Source organism: Oncorhynchus clarkii, chromosome 10 (genome assembly GCF_045791955.1).
Source record: "Oncorhynchus clarkii lewisi isolate Uvic-CL-2024 chromosome 10, UVic_Ocla_1.0, whole genome shotgun sequence".
In the NCBI taxonomy this organism is placed as follows: Eukaryota; Metazoa; Chordata; class Actinopteri; order Salmoniformes; family Salmonidae; genus Oncorhynchus; species Oncorhynchus clarkii.
Window position 1 is genome coordinate 7089469 of NC_092156.1, and position 21796 is coordinate 7111264.

General features: G+C 46.6%; 1 protein-coding gene across 1 annotated transcript; it reads right to left on the reverse strand.

Moving 5' to 3' along the window:
- Positions 1-269: 269 nt before the first annotated feature.
- Positions 270-21101, reverse strand: LOC139417963 (ATP-dependent RNA helicase DHX33-like). Its single transcript, XM_071166990.1, has 13 exons — positions 21057-21101; positions 20740-20950; positions 11654-11814; positions 11145-11372; positions 10528-10698; positions 9399-9584; positions 8926-9037; positions 8511-8670; positions 8046-8134; positions 5329-5456; positions 4403-4606; positions 3633-3719; positions 270-3384 (listed from the first exon to the last, which is right to left on the reverse strand). Exons 2-13 carry the CDS (start codon positions 20945-20947, stop codon positions 3076-3078), a joined length of 2043 nt encoding a protein of 680 aa, XP_071023091.1. The 5' UTR covers positions 20948-20950; positions 21057-21101; the 3' UTR covers positions 270-3075.
- Between the last annotated feature and the right edge of the window lie 695 nt (positions 21102-21796).

Below are 21796 nucleotides of genomic sequence, written 5' to 3' on the forward strand. Positions count from 1 at the left end.
CCAGACACGTTTTGGGGTAAAATAACTATTAAGAGTCAATACATACATGTAATTAAATATTTATAATACATCCAACAACCGTGTGTTGTGATACCTCGCTGCAGAATGCAAACAAATCGGTTCTTATTGGTCTACGGTGTAGAGCGCCACCCCTGCGTTCAAATGAATGACGAGCACAAGACAACGCGCGCTCATACTGTACGTTCACGTTGGTGCTTCACTATACAGTTGAAAATCATAAAAAATGATTGCAAATCAAACAAATTCAATTGATGAGGCGAAGTTGTTTTATTTATTAGAAAAACACGAGTGGATATAATAACCAGCATATATAATATAAAGTCACCCTGTCATATACGCCACTATAATCTTTTGACTTTCAACACACTCAGGTCAGGTTGTTAATCATCCAATATAACACGAATATTTCAGTCAACAATGACGTTTCAATCAAACATTTGACCATTGGTTATCCAGTAAACCTATCCCACCCATTTAAACAATCATTCTTGTTTTGGGACATTCTTGATCTGTTTTATAATATTCCCCATAAGAAATATTTTAGGAATCACATGTTAAGATGTTCTTCAAGATCTAAATGTGGCATTCATTTAGTTTAAAGACAATATTATTTCTGTATTTTTTGATTTTTTCAATAGAAATATAGACGGGTGAAGAATGCCATGTCAGCACAACAGACACCCTGTTCAAATCCCGCCGCCACAGCTTCAAATCCTCCGGTTGCTCTGTACAATACAAAAAAGAGAAGAGCGAATAGCTACAATCCATTTCATACCATTTCGAGACATTTTACAAGTGTATCAAAGACCTGAGTAATCAAATCCTACTATATAATCTCCATGCATTGCATTATCAATGTACGAGTACACCTACTTGGCATGGTCTAGCAGGAATTTGTGCAACAGTGCTCTGCATTTAAGCAGGATAACTGATGTGACCAACTTCATAAGATTTGAAGTCCATTTACCCAGAGGGTCAATGCATCGGTCTTTGGAGCTGCCAGTTACTTACTGTAACTTACTGCAGCAGGAGCATGCATCAGGTAATAGTGAGTGAACAGATTTTTGAAAAAGCAGGCATTTGTTAATGATAGGTGAGAATTGTCTGTTAATTGGATCATTAGAATTTTCCCGAACCCTAAAACATATTATTGTATGGAATTGATTAGAATGTATAAAATCATAATCAATAAATGTGTAGTTCTAGTCAGAATTAGGGTGAAACAATATGCCTTTATGGTATTTTAAAACAGACTGTCTGAGCTTGGTGCCGACCTGACTAGAGATTTGGGAGAGAACGGGGAGAATGTCTCAAGGACGAGGTCACTATCTCTGTCGGCTGGGTAGTGAGACAGACAGTGTAGCAGGACAAGGTCACTATCTCTGTTGGCTGGGTAGTGAGACAGACAGTGTGTGTAGCAGGACAAGGTCGCTATCTCTGTCGGCTGGGAAGTGAGACAGACAGTGTAGCAGACAAAGGTCACTATCTCTGTCGGCTGGGAAGTGAGTCAGACAGTGTGTGCGTAGCAGGACATGTGTGTATGTGTGTGCGTATGGTTGTGTGTACGTGTGTGCGTATGGATGTGTGTATGTGTGTGCATGAGAAGTCAGTATAAAATGAATTGATTTGTATTCTTGACTTCAGAACGTTCCGTGAATAAACCTTTGACTATTTAGCTGGGCCTCCGTCTGTTTCATTCGACCAGGATCTTACACATTCTGGTTTGCAGACTGAGTAATATAATTAAATTGGGTGATGTACCAGGAGAACATAATTCTCTTATCAGTTAATGAAAGACATTCAATTACACTCCTCCTCCACCACCACCTCAACTGACAGACGCCATAATGTATTAACCCAACCACACACACACACACACCCCCGCCACACTATGACCGCCCACCTCAAATGATGTGGACAGATGTCTTGGTATCCTTTTAGGACAAATGATAAACGAGTCATTTTTAGTCAGCAATATCACTTATTTCCCTGGTAGTTGATGTAGATGTGTGTGACTAAACTCAATGAAGACAAAAAGTCAACCTATGCCCAAGTGTTTATGTAAACTGCTAATTAAACTGCTAATTAAATCCTGTGACATATCTATATTTTTCAACAGAAAATATTATGTACATGGAATGGCATTGATGTTATATACGTCCCCTGTTTTTTAAGCAAGTGACAAAACAGCCAATAAGTTAGACCAGGGGCCAGAATTTAAATATGAACAGCCAATTCAAGTCAGTTGTTCAATATATATGTTTGAAGGAATAACCATGCCCTCCCACTTCTGTGAGTTAAATCTATGTTGCTAAGAAACATGCAGATATTTTAGAATCAGTGTTTGAACTCAATCATGATGAAACCTCATTTCTGGTTGTGAAGCAAATATGTGGCAACAGGCAATGATTAGCCAACAGGTAGAGAGGAGAGTAGAATGAAGACCGAGAAGGTCGGTTCGTAACCATAGTAACGGGAACATTCGTTTGTAACCTCCGTTCTAGGCCAGGGGAATCTCTACTCTTCTATGGTTCAGCAGACGTCTAATAAAACATGGCCGCTGTCCCATGACTAGGTAGAAGAACCCAGAGAAGAACCCTCACTCAGACCTCCCTCTACTTGGCTGAATTTAGACAGGCAGCACAATTCTGATCCCCCCCCCCACTAATTGGTCTTTTAACCAATCACATCAAATATGTTTCAGAGCTGATCTGAATATTCAAAAGATCAATTAGTAAAAAAAAAGTTTAGAATTGGGCTGCTTGTCTGAACGCTGCCAAACTGTCAGACCAAATTCTAAATGTTCTGTCTTCGACTGGCACACACACACAAACACACACACACACAAACAGCGCTGAAGAATCTTTCTACGCTTTGTGTAAACAAAAACGAGCGATTCAGCAAACAGGAAAAAGTAGAAAGATGTTCTTCCCATCATGCCTCCATCCAGTTTCTATTGACACTGAGGGAGAGGTGGGCCAGGTGTGTCACTGCTCAGGGAGCTTTGGTTCCGCTGTAGTCTCTTGTCACCCCCGAGTTCTGTCCAATCAGAGGCTAGCTCTTGGTGGGGCGTAGCTTCCGGCGGAAGTACTCAGGCGCGGCCTCGACCAGCCAATCAGCATCCACCAGACACAGGTCCCTCATGTAGCACTTTGAGGTGTGCAGGAGCTCGTTGAAGACCACGTAGGCAGGCTTGGCCTGGAAGAGGACAGAGGAGGGGTGGATGGCAACAGGCTGGTGGGTATCCAGAGCCGTGTAGCTGCCATCTGGCTGTAGCTCTGCAGCGTTCATAAACAGACCGTGGGCCAGGCAGCGACGCACGCTCCCCGTGTCCGACCCACACGACTCCAGCTTCATGCTCAGCTGGTACACAGAGGGGAGAAGGAGAGGTCATTATGTGTGAAAAGAGGTAAATCACACGGAAATATCATGGACTTGTTCAGGTGAAAGATAACCATGTTTGAATTCATCAGCCGATTAGAAGACCTAAGAGTTGAAATGTTGCCGCCAACACATTTGGAAAAATTGCAGTGTGCCGATTCCCCTCTTGCTGATGAACAGCCATGTTCGGAGAACTGGTTACTTGTGATGTTAGGGACTTGTTCTCCTACCTTAAGGCAGATCTCTCGGAGCTGTGCACGGACCTCTCCAACCATGCTCATGTTCCTGCTGTTGACAAAGTTCTCCCGACACCACTCCTACGACAAACACATCAGAGCCTGCACTGAAAACACCATCTAGAGACCATAACACTTCATCAATATACACTAGGGGCTGAACATCTGGACTAAAAAACAATGGAGAAGCAATTCGTTTTTCTACCCCTTTTTCTCCCCAATTTCGTGGTTTCCAATTGGTAGTTACAGTCTTGTCTCATCGCTGCAACTCCCGTACGGACTCGGGAGAGGCGAAGGTCGAGAGCCGTGAGTCCTCCGAAACACAACCCAACCAAGCCACACTGCTTCTTGACACAATGCCCACTTAACCCAGAAGACAGCCGCACCAATGTGTCGGAGGAAACACCGTACACCTGGTGACCGTGTCAGCGTGCACTGCGTCCGGCCCGCCACAGGAGTCACTAGTGCGCGATGGGACAAGGACATCACTGCCGGCCAAACCCTCCCCTAACCCGGACAACGCTGGGCCAATTGTGCGTCGCCCCACGGGTCTCCGGGTTGCCGCCGGGTGCGACAGAGCCTGGGACTCGAACCTAGAATCTCTAGTGGCACAGCTAGCACTGTGATGCGGTGCCTTAGATCACTGCGCCACTTCAGGAGACCTGGAGAAGCATTTTAGTCTGGGGACCAGACCCTACAATGTCCAGAGATATTGTACAGACTGTATGAAGACTCCTGAAGGCCTCTTCGTTCTGACCCCTGACCTTGTTGGCGTTTACTTTCTTGAAGGCTCTGTAGATGTTGAGCAGGGTCAAGTGATCTCCCTCGCTGGTGGTGAACTTCTTGCGTGCGGCGAGACACTCCTCTCGGCGTGCGGGCGGGTTGTAGAGCACCGAGTCCACCGACAGCAGAGACACGATGGTCAGCACCTCCTCGGAACACTGGAAGTCTGGTGACAGCAAGATGGTCTGTAGACACACACACACACGAGAGAGACGGAACGAGAAAGAAAGAGAGAAACAGAACGAGAGAGACAGAACAAGAGAGACAGAACGGGAGAGACAGAACGGGAGAGACAGAACGGGAGAGACAGAACGGGAGAGACAGAACGGGAGAGAGAACGGGAGAGACAGAACGGGAGAGACAGAACGGGAGAGACAGAACGGGAGAGACAGAACGGGAGAGACAGAACGAGAGACAGAATGAGAAAGACAGAGAGAGACAGAACGAGACAGAACGAGAGAGAGAGAACGAGAAAGACAGAGAGAGAGAACGAGAAAGACAGAGAGAGAGAACGAGAAAGACAGAGAGAGAACGAGAAAGACAGAACGAGAAAGACAGAGAGAGACAGAGAGAGAGAACGAGAAAGAGAGAGACAGAACGAGAAAGACAGAGAAAGACAGAGAGAGAAAGAAACAGAGAGACAGAACGAGAAAGACAGAGAGAGACAGAACGAGAAAGACAGAGAGAGACAGAACGAGAAAAAGAGAGACAGAACGAGAAAGACAGAGAAAGACAGAGAGAGAAAGAAACAGAGAGACAGAACGAGAAAGACAGAGAGAGAAAGACAGACAGTCAGAAAGAATGTTTTAATCCAGTATTTATTGTCATGGCTCCTCATAAACAAAGGAAAGGGGGATGCCTAGTCAGTTGCACAACTGAAGGCCCATTTCCTGTGTGTCTATCTTACCTTGGCATAGCGTGGCTCCAGGGGGAAGCTGGCCATCTTCTTACCCAAAGGAGTGAGGGTGACCTGCTCACCTTTCCTCCCTACAGCCCCGAGCAGATCCAGCTGCTCCACTGCCGAACGCATCGCCTCTGAACAGTCACATGACATTATTACAACCATCTCTGACCAGTTGCATCACACCCACAACATGACATTATTACAACCATCTCTGACCAGTCACATGACATTATTACAACCATCTCTGACCAGTTGCATCACACCCACAACATTACATTATTACAACCATCTCTGACCAGTCACATGACATTATTACAACCATCTCTGACCAGTTGCATCACACCCACAACATTACATTATTACAACCATCTCTGACCAGTCACATGACATTATTACAACCATCTCTGACCAGTTGCATCACACCCACAACATTACATTATTACAACCATCTCTGACCAGTCACATGACATTATTACAACCATCTCTGACCAGTTGCATCACACCCACAACATTACATTATTACAACCATCTCTGACCAGTCACATGACATTATTACAACCATCTCTGACCAGTTGCATCACACCCACAACATTACATTATTACAACCATCTCTGACCAGTCACATGACATTATTACAACCATCTCTGACCAGTTGCATCACACCCACAACATTACATTATTACAACCATCTCTGACCAGTCACATCACACTCACAACATTATTACAACCATCTCTGACCAGTCACATCACATCCACAACATTATTACAACCATCTTTGACCAGTAACATCACACCCACAACATGACATTATTACAACCATCTCTGACCAGTCACATCACACCCACAACATTACATTATTACAACCATCTCTGACCAGTCACATCACATCCACAACATTACATGATTACAACCATCTCTGACCAGTCAAATCCCACCCACAACATTACATGATTACAACCATCTCTGACCAGTCACATCACATCCACAACATTATTACAACCATCTCTGACCAGTCACATCACACCCACAACATTATTACAACCATCTCTGACCAGTCACATCACACCCACAACATTATTACAACCATCTCTGACCAGTCACATCACACCCACAACATTATTATAACCATCTCTGACCAGTCGCATCACACCCACAACATTACATTATTACAACCATCTCTGACCAGTCACATCACACCCACAACATTACATTATTACAACCATCTCTGACCAGTCACATCACACCCACAACATGACATTATTACAACCATCTCTGACCAGTCACATCACACCCACAACATTACATTATTACAACCATCTCTGACCAGTCACATCACACCCACAACATTACATTATTACAACCATCTCTGACCAGTCACATCACATCCACAACATTATTACAACCATCTCTGACCAGTCACATCACATCCACAACATTATTACAACCATCTCTGACCAGTCACATCACACCCACAACATTATTACAACCATCTCTGACCAGTCACATCACACCCACAACATTATTACAACCATCTCTGACCAGTCACATCACACCCACAACATTATTACAACCATCTCTGACCAGTCACATCACACCCACAACATTATTACAACCATCTCTGACCAGTCACATCACACCCACAACATTATTACAACCATCTCTGACCAGTCACATCACACCCACAACATTACATTATTACAACCATCTCTGACCAGTCACATCACACCCACAACATTACATTATTACAACCATCTCTGACCAGTCACATCACATCCACAACATTACATGATTACAACCATCTCTGACCAGTCACATCACACCCACAACATTATTACAACCATCTCTGACCAGTCACATCACACCCACAACATTATTACAACCATCTCTGACCAGTCACATCACACCCACAACATTATTACAACCATCTCTGACCAGTCACATCACACCCACAACATTATTACAACCATCTCTGACCAGTCACATCACACCCACAACATTATTACAACCATCTCTGACCAGTCACATCACACCCACAACATTATTACAACCATCTCTGACCAGTCACATCACACCCACAACATTATTACAACCATCTCTGACCAGTCACATCACACCCACAACATTATTACAACCATCTCTGACCAGTCACATCACACCCACAACATTATTACAACCATCTCTGACCAGTCACATCACACCCACAACATTATTACAACCATCTCTGACCAGTCACATCACACCCACAACATTATTACAACCATCTCTGACCAGTCACATCACACCCACAACATTATTACAACCATCTCTGACCAGTCACATCACACCCACAACATTATTACAACCATCTCTGACCAGTCACATCACACCCACAACATTACATTATTACAACCATCTCTGACCAGTCACATCACACCCACAACATTATTACAACCATCTCTGACCAGTCACATCACATCCACAACATTATTACAACCATCTCTGACCAGTCACATCACACCCACAACATTATTACAACCATCTCTGACCAGTCACATCACATCCACAACATTATTACAACCATCTCTGACCAGTCACATCACACCCACAACATTCCTTTCTGACCAAACACAACACGAAACAAAACTGCAACACAACTAACTCTTATCTGAGCCTACAACTCAGTGGATTAATACCCCTTTTAATGGATTCTACCATGTCTGATGACTTCACACGCTGCTTACCAGGAGAAGGCTTAGACATGAAGTCAAAGTTCATCACGTCAGGGATCCCCAGAGCCAGAAGCTGTAGCATGACACTGGCCAGGTTACACCTGCAGAGAGAACACGAGAGCAGAACAGTCCATCACAACGACAGAGACATGTTTCAATTTATACTGCAGCAACAACTGGGTCGTGTTCATTAGAGCACACTGTAGCAAAAACCTTTCGCAACGGAGATTTTTTTATTTATTTTTTGTTTTTGTTTTTTAAACAAGCATTTCTTATTGGACATGTCGAGATAGTACTTCTCTGGTTGGCATCTATTGAAAAGAGTTCTGTTCTCTTCCAACAGGTCAACAGTGACTACACTTGCTTTGGTTGCTCATATACATTTGTCCACCTGATCCAACTCCAGCCATGCTGGTCCAACCTCCATCACAGACATGGGGATCTAACTCTCTGTGTGTGTGTGTGTGTGTTTCCTACCTTTGTATCTCAGGCACGGTCATGGGGATGAGGTTGTCAAACTCATCCTCGGTGTAGAGACGGTAGACAGAGCCGGAGTCCTCTCTGCCAGCCCTGCCCGCCCTCTGCCACGCCTGGGCTTTAGATACCCGCTGTACTGCCAACACCTCCAGACCGCTCTCTGAGGGGCGGATAACAAGGTACATCACAATGGAAATAAATCTGCTTTAAAAAAAAAATCTTCAATCCTTTTTTATACGTGTGTGTGTGTGTATTGTTGTTTTTTTTCCCCAAAAAGTTAGAAAATATTAATTATCAAATCAAATGAATTCATCAATTCACACCAGGGCTACAGAACTGAGTAACCGACAAGTAGAGAAACAGATAGGAAGTGAGGTGAAACAGCTTCGTGTACTGTCACAATGTGAAGTCTCACCTGGGTTGAAGCGTTTTGCTTTCACCATGCCTGTGTCAATGACGTATTTGATCCCCGAGATGGTGATCGACGTCTCTGCAATGTTGGTTGACAGGATTACCTTCCTACAACCCTGGCAAAACCAAAGCAAAAAACACAAGAGGACAATAGATACAGATTCAACTGTCCAGGATTTCCAAATGACTATGAAATAATGATTTACAATAGGAGTGAAATAGTTTTCCTTCCAGATTATTATAATTATTATTATTTTTTAAATCCCCCTCTAATTTAGGCCACAAGTACAAGAACTGGATGTGCCAACAACATTATTCGGGTAGGAGTTAACAGAATATTCACTTTTAAAACAGATCGTCACTGGACGGTGACTTCAATATGAAGCCTTAGTTGCTCGAGGAGACCATGCATCACAAATCAATGATTGCAGCATATTGTACCGGGACCTCTAAGGGGGGGGTGTAGGTGTATCCTACCTTAGCGGCAGGCTGGAAGACCCTGAGCTGCTGAGCAGGGGGTAGGGAGGCGTACAGAGGGATGACAGTCATGGGACCACAGCTGTCAGGTAGGTGCTTGGCGATGTCACGGCAGGTACGAGCCAGCGCCTCTATCTCCTCCTGTCCTGTCATGAACACCAGGATGTCATGTGACGCAGGGGCTTCCTGTTCAGGACGGACGCATCACAACCAAAATCTTGTCAGTCATCATATGCTGATTTGGAATCGTGTCTAACTTGTGTTTTTCAGGAAGGTATTATTCATGTTATGAGGTTAAGATACACACAGACCCCATACACCGCCTGCTACGTTAGGTTAGATACACACAGACCCCATACACCGCCTGCTACGTTAGGTTAGATACACACAGACCCCATACACCGCCTGCTACGTTAGGTTAGATATACACAGACCCCATACACCGCCTGCTACGTTAGGTTAGATACACACAAACCCCATACACCGCCTGCTACGTTAGGTTAGATATACACAGACCCCATACACCGCCTGCTATGTTAGGTTAGATACACACAGACCCCATACACCGCCTGCTACGTTAGGTTAGATACACACAGACACCATACACCGCCTGCTACAGTAGTTTAGATACACACAGACCCCATACACCGCCTGCTACGTTAGGTTAGATACACACAGACACCATACACCGCCTGCTACAGTAGTTTAGATACACACAGACCCCATACACCGCCTGCTACGTTAGGTTAGATACACACAGACCCCATACACCGCCTGCTACGTTAGGTTAGATACACACAGACCCCATACACCGCCTGCTACGTTAGGTTAGATACACACAGACCCCATACACCGCCTGCTATGTTAGGTTAGATATACACAGACCCCATACACCGCCTGCTACGTTAGGTTAGATACACACAGACCCCATACACCGCCTGCTACGTTAGGTTAGATACACACAGACCCCATACACCGCCTGCTGCAGTAGTTTTCATTAAGCAAATATTAAACCTAGTTCACCTCACAAACGTGGTAATTAACTGCAATGCCCATAATTGGCCAGTTTCTTTTCCCGACACGAACAGAGATGGATACACTTTAACGTCTGCTCCGTTAAGTCACATACCTGATGGATCTGGAAGACTGAGACCAGGGCAGCCTGCAGGTAGTCCGACTGGGGCTGCTTGGTGTAGTACATCTGGATGGGGTGCTGCCTGCCCTCCAGGTACAGCACAGGGGACTTGTTGAAGTACTGAGAGAACAGGTCCACATCCATGGTGGCTGACATCACAATCACCTACAAACGGTACATTGGAGGCGACAATATACCAGATTTATTTATAAAGCCTTTAAAACATTTTTAAGTGGTCTTAGAGTATGTTTGACTTTTTTTTTTTACATTGGGTGCTTTGACAATGGAACACCAGATCTCTCACACACACACACACACACACACACACACACACACACACACACACACACACACACACACACACACACACACACACACACACACACACACACACACACACACACACACTTAGTGGCCTACAGTTAGTGGCCTACAGTTAGTGGCCTACAGTTAGTGGCCTACAGTTAGTGGCCTACAGTTAGTGGCCTACAGTTAGTGGCCTACAGTTAGTGGCCTAGTCTGGAATTCAAAGTGATGTGTTCTGTTTCACCATTGTTTCAGATCGTATCACTTTTTAGATTCCAGGCTACTGAGGGCTAGCAATGACCTACCTTGAGGGGGACCTTGTTCTGTTCTCTGCGTTTGCGCTGGGCAGCCTTCACCACTCCGAAAAGCACGTCAGTGTGCACAGTGCGCTCGTGGGCCTCATCCAGCACCACCACGGTGTAGCGTAGCAGTAAGGGGTCTCCTATGGCCTCACGCAGGAGCATACCATCTGTCATGAACTTCAGCTTCGTCTCCGAGGAGGTGACATCCTCAAATCGCACCGTGTAGCCGACCTGAAAAGGAGGATTTCCCCCTCGATTTGATTGGTTGGTTTCAGTCCACATACAGCCTAGCGTTAGAGAGTTTACAAGACTGACGTTTTGTACAAGACTTATAAAACTACAAGACAAGGATTGTCGTTGGGTACATGCAGCCACTGATGATGATGATGATGATGATAATGATGATGGAGGTAACAACCACCACATGGCTATAGAATGAAGTACAAAAACACGTGTTCTACTAGAGTTTGACAACCACAGATTGTAAAAAAAAAAATAATGTTTTTACGCACCAGCTTCCCCAGCTGAGTTCTCTTCTCCTCTGCTACCCTCGTTGCCAGGGAGATAGCTGCCACTCGGCGGGGCTGTGTCACAGCGACGATGCCCTGTCGCGCGATGCCAGCTTCATACAGGTACTGAGGAATCTGGGTGGTCTTCCCAGAACCCGTCTCACCTGAGGGACAGGGCATCGGGAAGACACAATGGTTTGGGTCAGCCAATGTTACAATAGTTGAAGGCAAAATCTACCGTCATCAAAAAGAAAGGAGGACCAACCATATAATTAATTAAAATGCCTTTATCAGTATGGCATGTTCAATAGAAACAAAGTTTTTTTTTAAACCGACGCGTTTCGGCTGCATGGCCTTCGTCAGGGAGTAAAATCTACAGTATATGATGATTGCAACCACATGAACAATCAACACGGGTACTCAGATGAACAAGGAGGGACCTCTGAATTTGTTCAATAAAAAGAAATACAAAATTAAAAATATATATATATAAATATTAAAAACTTGTTTTCGTTGCAAAACATGTTTTAGACTAATGCTTTACAACCCAGCTGAGTCCTGGGGTATGTACAGAAGCCAACAAATAAAATTGTATTTGTCACATGCTTTGTAAACAAACAGGTGTAGACTAAAGGCATCCGCATGCATCCCAGCATATGGGAGATATTTTTGACAACGTTTTTTTTCTTTCCGGATTTCGGTGAGGAGTTTTCTGGCTGTTCGGGGCCTTCCAGAGCCGAAGTGACACCCTTCCGGACCCTTCCGGACCCTTCCCAACACGGCAGAGAGAAACATTTAGAAAATAATAGAAAAATAATAAAACTGAGGAATAAATGCACAATGAGTAACATTCATTTGGGTGGCAGGTAGCCTAGTGGTTAGAGTGTAGGGAGGGGGCAGGTAGCCTAGTGGTTAGAGTGTAGGGAGGGGGCAGGTAGCCTAGTGGTTAGAGTGTAGGGAGGGGGCAGGTAGCCTAGTGGTTAGAGTGTAGGGAGGGGGCAGGTAGCCTAGTGGTTAGAGTGTAGGGAGGGGGCAGGTAGCCTAGTGGTTAGAGTGTATGGAGGGGGCAGGTAGCCTAGTGGTTAGAGTGTAGGGGCAGCAGGTAGCCTAGTGGTTAGAGTGTAGGGAGGGGGCAGGTAGCCTAGTGGTTAGAGTGTAGGGAGGGGGCAGGTAGCCTAGTGGTTAGAGTGTAGGGAGGGGGCAGGTAGCCTAGTGGTTAGAGTGTATGGAGGGGGCAGGTAGCCTAGTGGTTAGAGTGTAGGGAGGGGGCAGGTAGCCTAGTGGTTAGAGTGTAGGGAGGGGGCAGGTAGCCTAGTGGTTAGAGTGTAGGGAGGGGGCAGGTAGCCTAGTGGTTAGAGTGTAGGGAGGGGGCAGGTAGCCTAGTGGTTAGAGTGTAGGGAGGGGGCAGGTAGCCTAGTGGTTAGAGTGTAGGGAGGGGGCAGGTAGCCTAGTGGTTAGAGTGTAGGGAGGGGGCAGGTAGCCTAGTGGTTAGAGTGTAGGGAGGGGGAAGGTAGCCTAGTGGTTAGAGTGTAGGGAGGGGGCAGGTAGCCTAGTGGTTAGAGTGTAGGGAGGGGGCAGGTAGCCTAGTGGTTAGAGTGTAGGGAGGGGGCAGGTAGCCTAGTGGTTAGAGTGTATGGAGGGGGCAGGTAGCCTAGTGGTTAGAGTGTATGGAGGGGGCAGGTAGCCTAGTGGTTAGAGTGTATGGAGGGGGCAGGTAGCCTAGTGGTTAGAGTGTAGGGAGGGGGCAGGTAGCCTAGTGGTTAGAGTGTAGGGAGGGGGCAGGTAGCCTAGTGGTTAGAGTGTAGGGAGGGGGCAGGTAGCCTAGTGGTTAGAGTGTAGGGAGGGGGCAGGTAGCCTAGTGGTTAGAGTGTATGGAGGGGGCAGGTAGCCTAGTGGTTAGAGTGTAGGGAGGGGGCAGGTAGCCTAGTGGTTAGAGTGTAGGGAGGGGGCAGGTAGCCTAGTGGTTAGAGTGTAGGGAGGGGGCAGGTAGCCTAGTGGTTAGAGTGTAGGGAGGGGGCAGGTAGCCTAGTGGTTAGAGTGTAGGGAGGGGGCAGGTAGCCTAGTGGTTAGAGTGTAGGGAGGGGGCAGGTAGCCTAGTGGTTAGAGTGTAGGGAGGGGGCAGGTAGCCTAGTGGTTAGAGTGTATGGAGGGGGCAGGTAGCCTAGTGGTTAGAGTGTAGGGGCAGCAGGTAGCCTAGTGGTTAGAGTGTAGGGAGGGGGCAGGTAGCCTAGTGGTTAGAGTGTAGGGAGGGGGCAGGTAGCCTAGTGGTTAGAGTGTAGGGAGGGGGCAGGTAGCCTAGTGGTTAGAGTGTAGGGAGGGGGCAGGTAGCCTAGTGGTTAGAGTGTATGGAGGGGGCAGGTAGCCTAGTGGTTAGAGTGTAGGGAGGGGGCAGGTAGCCTAGTGGTTAGAGTGTAGGGAGGGGGCAGGTAGCCTAGTGGTTAGAGTGTAGGGAGGGGGCAGGTAGCCTAGTGGTTAGAGTGTAGGGAGGGGGCAGGTAGCCTAGTGGTTAGAGTGTAGGGAGGGGGCAGGTAGCCTAGTGGTTAGAGTGTAGGGAGGGGGCAGGTAGCCTAGTGGTTAGAGTGTAGGGAGGGGGCAGGTAGCCTAGTGGTTAGAGTGTATGGAGGGGGCAGGTAGCCTAGTGGTTAGAGTGTAGGGGCAGCAGGTAGCCTAGTGGTTAGAGTGTAGGGAGGGGGCAGGTAGCCTAGTGGTTAGAGTGTAGGGAGGGGGCAGGTAGCCTAGTGGTTAGAGTGTATGGAGGGGGCAGGTAGCCTAGTGGTTAGAGTGTAGGGAGGGGGCAGGTAGCCTAGTGGTTAGAGTGTAGGGAGGGGGCAGGTAGCCTAGTGGTTAGAGTGTAGGGAGGGGGCAGGTAGCCTAGTGGTTAGAGTGTAGGGAGGGGGCAGGTAGCCTAGTGGTTAGAGTGTAGGGAGGGGGCAGGTAGCCTAGTGGTTAGAGTGTAGGGAGGGGGCAGGTAGCCTAGTGGTTAGAGTGTAGGGAGGGGGCAGGTAGCCTAGTGGTTAGAGTGTAGGGAGGGGGAAGGTAGCCTAGTGGTTAGAGTGTAGGGAGGGGGCAGGTAGCCTAGTGGTTAGAGTGTAGGGAGGGGGCAGGTAGCCTAGTGGTTAGAGTGTAGGGAGGGGGCAGGTAGCCTAGTGGTTAGAGTGTATGGAGGGGGCAGGTAGCCTAGTGGTTAGAGTGTATGGAGGGGGCAGGTAGCCTAGTGGTTAGAGTGTATGGAGGGGGCAGGTAGCCTAGTGGTTAGAGTGTAGGGAGGGGGCAGGTAGCCTAGTGGTTAGAGTGTAGGGAGGGGGCAGGTAGCCTAGTGGTTAGAGTGTAGGGAGGGGGCAGGTAGCCTAGTGGTTAGAGTGTAGGGAGGGGGCAGGTAGCCTAGTGGTTAGAGTGTATGGAGGGGGCAGGTAGCCTAGTGGTTAGAGTGTAGGGAGGGGGCAGGTAGCCTAGTGGTTAGAGTGTAGGGAGGGGGCAGGTAGCCTAGTGGTTAGAGTGTAGGGAGGGGGCAGGTAGCCTAGTGGTTAGAGTGTAGGGAGGGGGCAGGTAGCCTAGTGGTTAGAGTGTAGGGAGGGGGCAGGTAGCCTAGTGGTTAGAGTGTAGGGAGGGGGCAGGTAGCCTAGTGGTTAGAGTGTATGGAGGGGGCAGGTAGCCTAGTGGTTAGAGTGTATGGAGGGGGCAGGTAGCCTAGTGGTTAGAGTGTAGGGAGGGGGCAGGTAGCCTAGTGGTTAGAGTGTAGGGAGGGGGCAGGTAGCCTAGTGGTTAGAGTGTAGGGAGGGGGCAGGTAGCCTAGTGGTTAGAGTGTAGGGAGGGGGCAGGTAGCCTAGTGGTTAGAGTGTAGGGAGGGGGCAGGTAGCCTAGTGGTTAGAGTGTAGGGAGGGGGCAGGTAGCCTAGTGGTTAGAGTGTAGGGAGGGGGCAGGTAGCCTAGTGGTTAGAGTGTAGGGAGGGGGAAGGTAGCCTAGTGGTTAGAGTGTAGGGAGGGGGCAGGTAGCCTAGTGGTTAGAGTGTAGGGAGGGGGCAGGTAGCCTAGTGGTTAGAGTGTAGGGAGGGGGCAGGTAGCCTAGTGGTTAGAGTGTAGGGAGGGGGCAGGTAGCCTAGTGGTTAGAGTGTATGGAGGGGGCAGGTAGCCTAGTGGTTAGAGTGTATGGAGGGGGCAGGTAGCCTAGTGGTTAGAGTGTATGGAGGGGGCAGGTAGCCTAGTGGTTAGAGTGTAGGGAGGGGGCAGGTAGCCTAGTGGTTAGAGTGTAGGGAGGGGGCAGGTAGCCTAGTGGTTAGAGTGTAGGGAGGGGGCAGGTAGCCTAGTGGTTAGAGTGTAGGGAGGGGGCAGGTAGCCTAGTGGTTAGAGTGTAGGGAGGGGGCAGGTAGCCTAGTGGTTAGAGTGTATGGAGGGGGCAGGTAGCCTAGTGGTTAGAGTGTAGGGAGGGGGCAGGTAGCCTAGTGGTTAGAGTGTAGGGAGGGGGCAGGTAGCCTAGTGGTTAGAGTGTAGGGAGGGGGCAGGTAGCCTAGTGGTTAGAGTGTAGGGAGGGGGCAGGTAGCCTAGTGGTTAGAGTGTAGGGAGGGGGCAGGTAGCCTAGTGGTTAGAGTGTAGGGAGGGGGCAGGTAGCCTCGTGGTTAGAGTGTATGGAGGGGGCAAGTAGCCCCAATTTCGTGGTATCCAATTGTTGTAGTAGCTACTATCTTGTCTCATCGCTACAACTCCCGTACGGGCTCGGGAGAGACGAAGGTTGAAAGTCATGCGTCCTCCGATACACAACCCAACCAAGCCGCACTGCTTCTTAACACAGCACGCATCCAACCCGGAAGCCAGCCGCACCAATGTGTCGGAGGAAACACCGTGCACCTGGCCACCTTGGTTAGCGCACACTGCGCCCAGCCCGCCACAGGAGTCGCTGGTGCGCGATGAGACAAGGACACCCCTACCGACCAAGCCCTCCCTAACCCGGGCGACGCTAGGCCAATTGTGCGTCGCCCCACGGACCTCCCGGTCGCGGCCGGTTACGACAGAGCCTGGGCGCGAACCCAGGAACTCTGATGGCACAGCTGGCGCTGCAGTACAGCGCCCTTAACCACAGCGCCACCCGGGAGGCCGACTGTGTGTTTTTTGATCATTGTCATGACCCAAACAACAAAGCAAAAGGTCTGAATACTTATGTAAACACATTCTAAAAAAACTGTTTTTTTGTCTTGTCATTATGTCATCTGTAGAAAACAATGTAATCCATTTTAGAATAAGGCTGTCACATAAACGTGGGAAAAGTCAAGGGGTCTGAATATTTTTAGAAGGCGATGTATATCATTGGGGTGGAAACTGTTCAGGGTTAGAGGTTGACCAATTATCATTTTTCAACACCGATACCGATTAATTGGCCGATAAGACTGACCTACCTGGTTAAATAAATATATAAAATACTGACAATTATAACAATACTGAATGAACACTTATTATTTTTTTACCTTTATTTAACCAGGTAGGTCAGTTGAGAACAAGTTCTAATTTACAACAGCGATCTCTGGCCAAGATGAAGCAAAGCAGTGCGACACAAACAACAACACAGAGTTACACATGGAATAAACAACCGTACAGTCAATAACACAATTTTAAAAAGTCTATATACAGTGTTTGCAGATGAGGTAAGATAAGGGAGGTAAGGCAATAAATAGGCCATGGTGGCGAAGTAATTACAATATAGCAATTAAACACTGGAGTGATAGATGTGCAGAAGACGAATATGAAACGAGGGCCAGCCAACGAGAGCGTACAGGTCGCAGTGGTGGATAGTATATGGGGCTTTGGTGACAAAACAGATGGCACTGTGATAGACTGCATCCAATTTGTTAAGTAAAGTATTGGAGGCTATTTTGTAAATGACATAGCCGAAGTCGAGGATCGGTAGGATGGTCAGTTTTACGAAGGTGTGTTTGGCAGCATGAGTGAAGGATGCGTTGTTGCAAAATAGGAAGCTGATTCTAGATTTAATTTTGGATTGAAGATGCTTAATGTGAGTCTGGAAGGAGAGTTTACAGTCTAACCAGACACCTAGGTATTTGTAATTGTCCACATATTCTAAGTCAGAGTAGTGATGCTGGACGGGCGGGCAGGTGCGGACAGCGATCGGTTGAAGAGCATGCATCGATACCGATTATTGGAGGACCAAAAACGCCGATACCGATTAATCGGACAATTTTTTATATTTTTTATTTGTAATAATGACAATTACAACAATACTGAATGAACACTTATTTTAACTTAATATAATACAGCAATACAATCAATTTAGTCTCAAACAAATAATGAAACATGTTCAATTTAGTTAGAATAATGCAAATACACAGTGTTGGAGAAGAAAATAAAAGTGCAATATGTGCCATGTAAAAAAGCTAATGTTTAAGTTCCTTGCTCAGAACATGAGAACATATGAAAGCTGGTGGTTCCATTTAATATGAGTCTTCAATATTCCCAGGTAAGAAGTTTTAGGTTGTAGTTATTATAGGACTATTTCTCTCTATACCATTTGTATTTCATATACCTTTCCCTATTGGATGTTCTTATAGGCACTATAGTATTTCCAGCCTAATCTCGGGAGTTGATAGGCTTGAAGACATAAACAGCGCTGCTGGCAAACGGAAGAAAGTGTGGTTTGAATGAATGCTTACGATCCTGCTGCTGCCTACCACCGCTCAGTCAGACTGCTCTATCAAACCATAGACTTAATTATAAAATAATAAAAACACACAGAAATACGAGCCTTTCGTCATTAATATGGTTAAATCCGGAAACTATAATTTCGAAAACAAAACATTTATTCTTTCAGTGAAATACAGAACCATTGCGTATGTTATCGAACGGGTGGCAACCCTAAGTCTAAATATTGCTGTTACATTGTTCAACCTTCAATGTTATGTCATAATTATGTAAAAATCTGGCAAATTAATTCCTGTATTTGTTAGGAGAAATGGTCTTCACACAGTTCGCAACGAGCCAGACGACCCAAACTGCTGCATATACCCTGACTCTGCTTACACTGAACGCAAGAGAAGTGACACAATTTCAGGCACCGCATTGATTATATGCAACGCAGGACAAGCTAGTTAGTTAATTAAACTAGTAATATCATCAACCACGTGTAGTTAACTAGTGATTATGTTAAGATGTATTGTTTTTTTTTATAAGACAAGTTTAATGCTAGCTAGAAACGTAACATGGCTCCTTGCCAGTCTCCTCCTGGATTGCAATATAAATCAGCGTCCAAAAATTCTGATTGTTATGAAAACTTGAAAATCTGCCCTAATTAAATCAGCCAATCGGTCGACCTCTAGTTCAGGTTCCAGACGTGGTGCGTCGGTACCGCTTGTCGTGCAGTAGCAGAGAAAACAAGTCTTAGAATTGGGTGGCTGGAGTCTTCGACAATTTTTTAGGGCCTTCCTCTGACACCGCCTGGTATGGAGGACCTGGATGGCAGGGTGCTCGGCCCCAGTGATGTATTGGGCACTACCCCCTGTAGCACCGTGCGGTCAGACGCCAAGCAGTCACCACACCAAATGGTGATGCAGCCAGTCAAGATTCTCTCAACGGTGCAACTTTAGGCCCATACTGAATCTTTTCAGCCTCATGAGAGGGAAGAAGCCTTCATGACTATGTTAGCGTGTGGACCATGATAATTCCTTAGTGATGTGGACATGGAGGAACTTGAAACTCTCAACCTGCTCCACTAGAGCACCGGAACACTTTTGGGGCAAACATTTATTGCAAAACGTTTTGCTACGATATGAGACTAATGAATACACACCTGCTGTACCACTGACAGCTGGCCATTAAGATCACTAGCTATTTATCAGTCGTGATTTGACCTTACATTTTTTCAAGTACCCAGATGTCTTGAACGCACCATGGAGGTCAAATCATAACGTCAATGATCTCGGGTCGAAAATTCGGAGCTCTAGAAAGATGCCCGAGTTTCAGACTTGGAATTCCGAGTTGGACGACTGTTTAAAACGATTCGTTCTCTGTCGTGGGTGATGTTGGCTTTCGCAGACTGATCGAGCACAGTCACACACTACCAAGTGCACTATTTTTTTAGATGTTGCCCTACCGGACTTAAAAACTTGTGCCACTTAAAACAGTAATAGCGTCACTGCACACACATTTGGACCAGCGATGTCAGCCCCATGAGCATGCCGAGTCTGACAGCACAGTGGGTCGTCGAGAATTTCATACTGAGGAACGTCGTATTGCCTGCTCATGATTGTGCCATTTGTCATACTGCTGCTGCCATTTCAATGGCATTTGAGAACATGTTTGAAACACGGACACACTAGCTAGGTCCATTCAAACAACTGACTGGAGAAACGAGCTTAACTGCTCCTGCAGCACACGAGACACCCTCTGCCATGGCATTGACACGCCTGCTCCACAAAACCGCTGACAAGCGGCGAACAAGCGATTCGGTGGCATTCTCTCTTTACTGTGTCGCCACCATACTCAAGGCTATGTACATGTACCATTACTTTGATGCAGACAAGAAACAGAAACCCTGTTTCTGAAATGTTACCGACACAGCCGGACAAGATGGAAACGGACAGTGCGCGCAGAGGAAGAGAAGCCACGGACAGACAGAGCTGAAACCTCACTGCTTGACATGCATGATGAAATCCTGGTTGAGAATGAAACGACTGAACAACGAAACAGCACAGCAAGTAAGTGAAAGAAATGGGTTTTGATTATGTTTTACTTGTAATGGGGACATAGGTAAAAATCTCGGAGCATCACTACAATTAACTTTCAACCGATGCAAAACACGCCTACCTAGTCGCCGGGCCAGATTAATCGAATCCCCTCCACGAGACAAAGTCAGATTCTTTGTGTATGAGCCATTTTGGCCTACTTACGTGGTTGTTGTTTTGTAGTTTGTCGGTTTTTGTATATACACTAAACGTGTAGCTATATCGCCACAGGTGACCGGGAAATAGCTATGGCGGTAGAGGTATGGAAACCTGTTGTTTGGCAAGCGTTTATGAACATTTGCAATCCCACCTGTGTTGTGCTACAGTGGTTATTGCATTACCTTTTGACTAGGTTAAGCCAACTTACCTATCAATACAGCATTATAAAGCTGTCTAAGCTGGTTAATTAGTTGAGACTTCGCCTGGTAAATGGGAAGATTTTTCCTTTGCACGTCTATTGGTACCGAGGCATTTTCCTTTCTAGGTAGCAGCATCCCAGGCTTCTTGTCGAGACGGAAAAAAGGAGACCCCGGCTTAAATTTCTTCGCCGGAGGATGATCGGGGTTGTGGGGCATGGTCTAGAGAGAACCGCTTTACAAAGCAAAAACTTAAGGCTTGTTCAAAATGAAATGGAAATATATATGTTATGGATAAATACAGCCAAGCTACACTGCGGTTGTTTACCTCATCGACACAGCTAAATCCTTCCCACGTGGTAAGTTCCGTCGCAGGAGTTTGACGTCATATACCCCCCCTAACGGTGAGACTGTGCTATGGCAATACAGGCCTACACGCGTCACCTCACTTTCAACATGGGAGCCTAAAATCCAAAGAAGCATCACAGATAGAATAATGAGCCAGATATTTCACCGGATGTATAAATGTGAAGCACCTGTTTGGTGGACGGCAGTGGGAGAACATGGAGCTAGATGGATTTTGGCCGTCATTCTGCTAATTTTCTCCATACAGTTTTCTGTTTCCAAAACTAGAACCTGTAACACACAGAGTGGACTGCATTCAAAAATACTTTACCCTTTGCCAAATTTGTAAACAATTGTGTTGTTTAGAAGGAGTGCAAGGGCAAATTGAATTGTTTTAAAATGTAACCTTTATTTAACTAGGCAAGTCAGTTAAGAACAACTTCTTTTTTACAGTGATGGCCTACCGGGGAACAGTGGGCAGAACGACACATTTTTACCTCGTCAGCTCAGGGATTCAAACCAGCAACCTTTTGGGTACTGACCCAACACTCTAACCACTAGGCTACCTGCCACCCCAAAGCACCTCACAGAGTAGGTGTTCCCTAATGGAAATATCCAAATAAATGCATAATAGGATCACACTAGCTCGTGCTTGACTCTGCCCACTGTGACTCATTTGATCCCATTGGAAACGACAGACTCTGGTCTACCTTGGGTTATTTA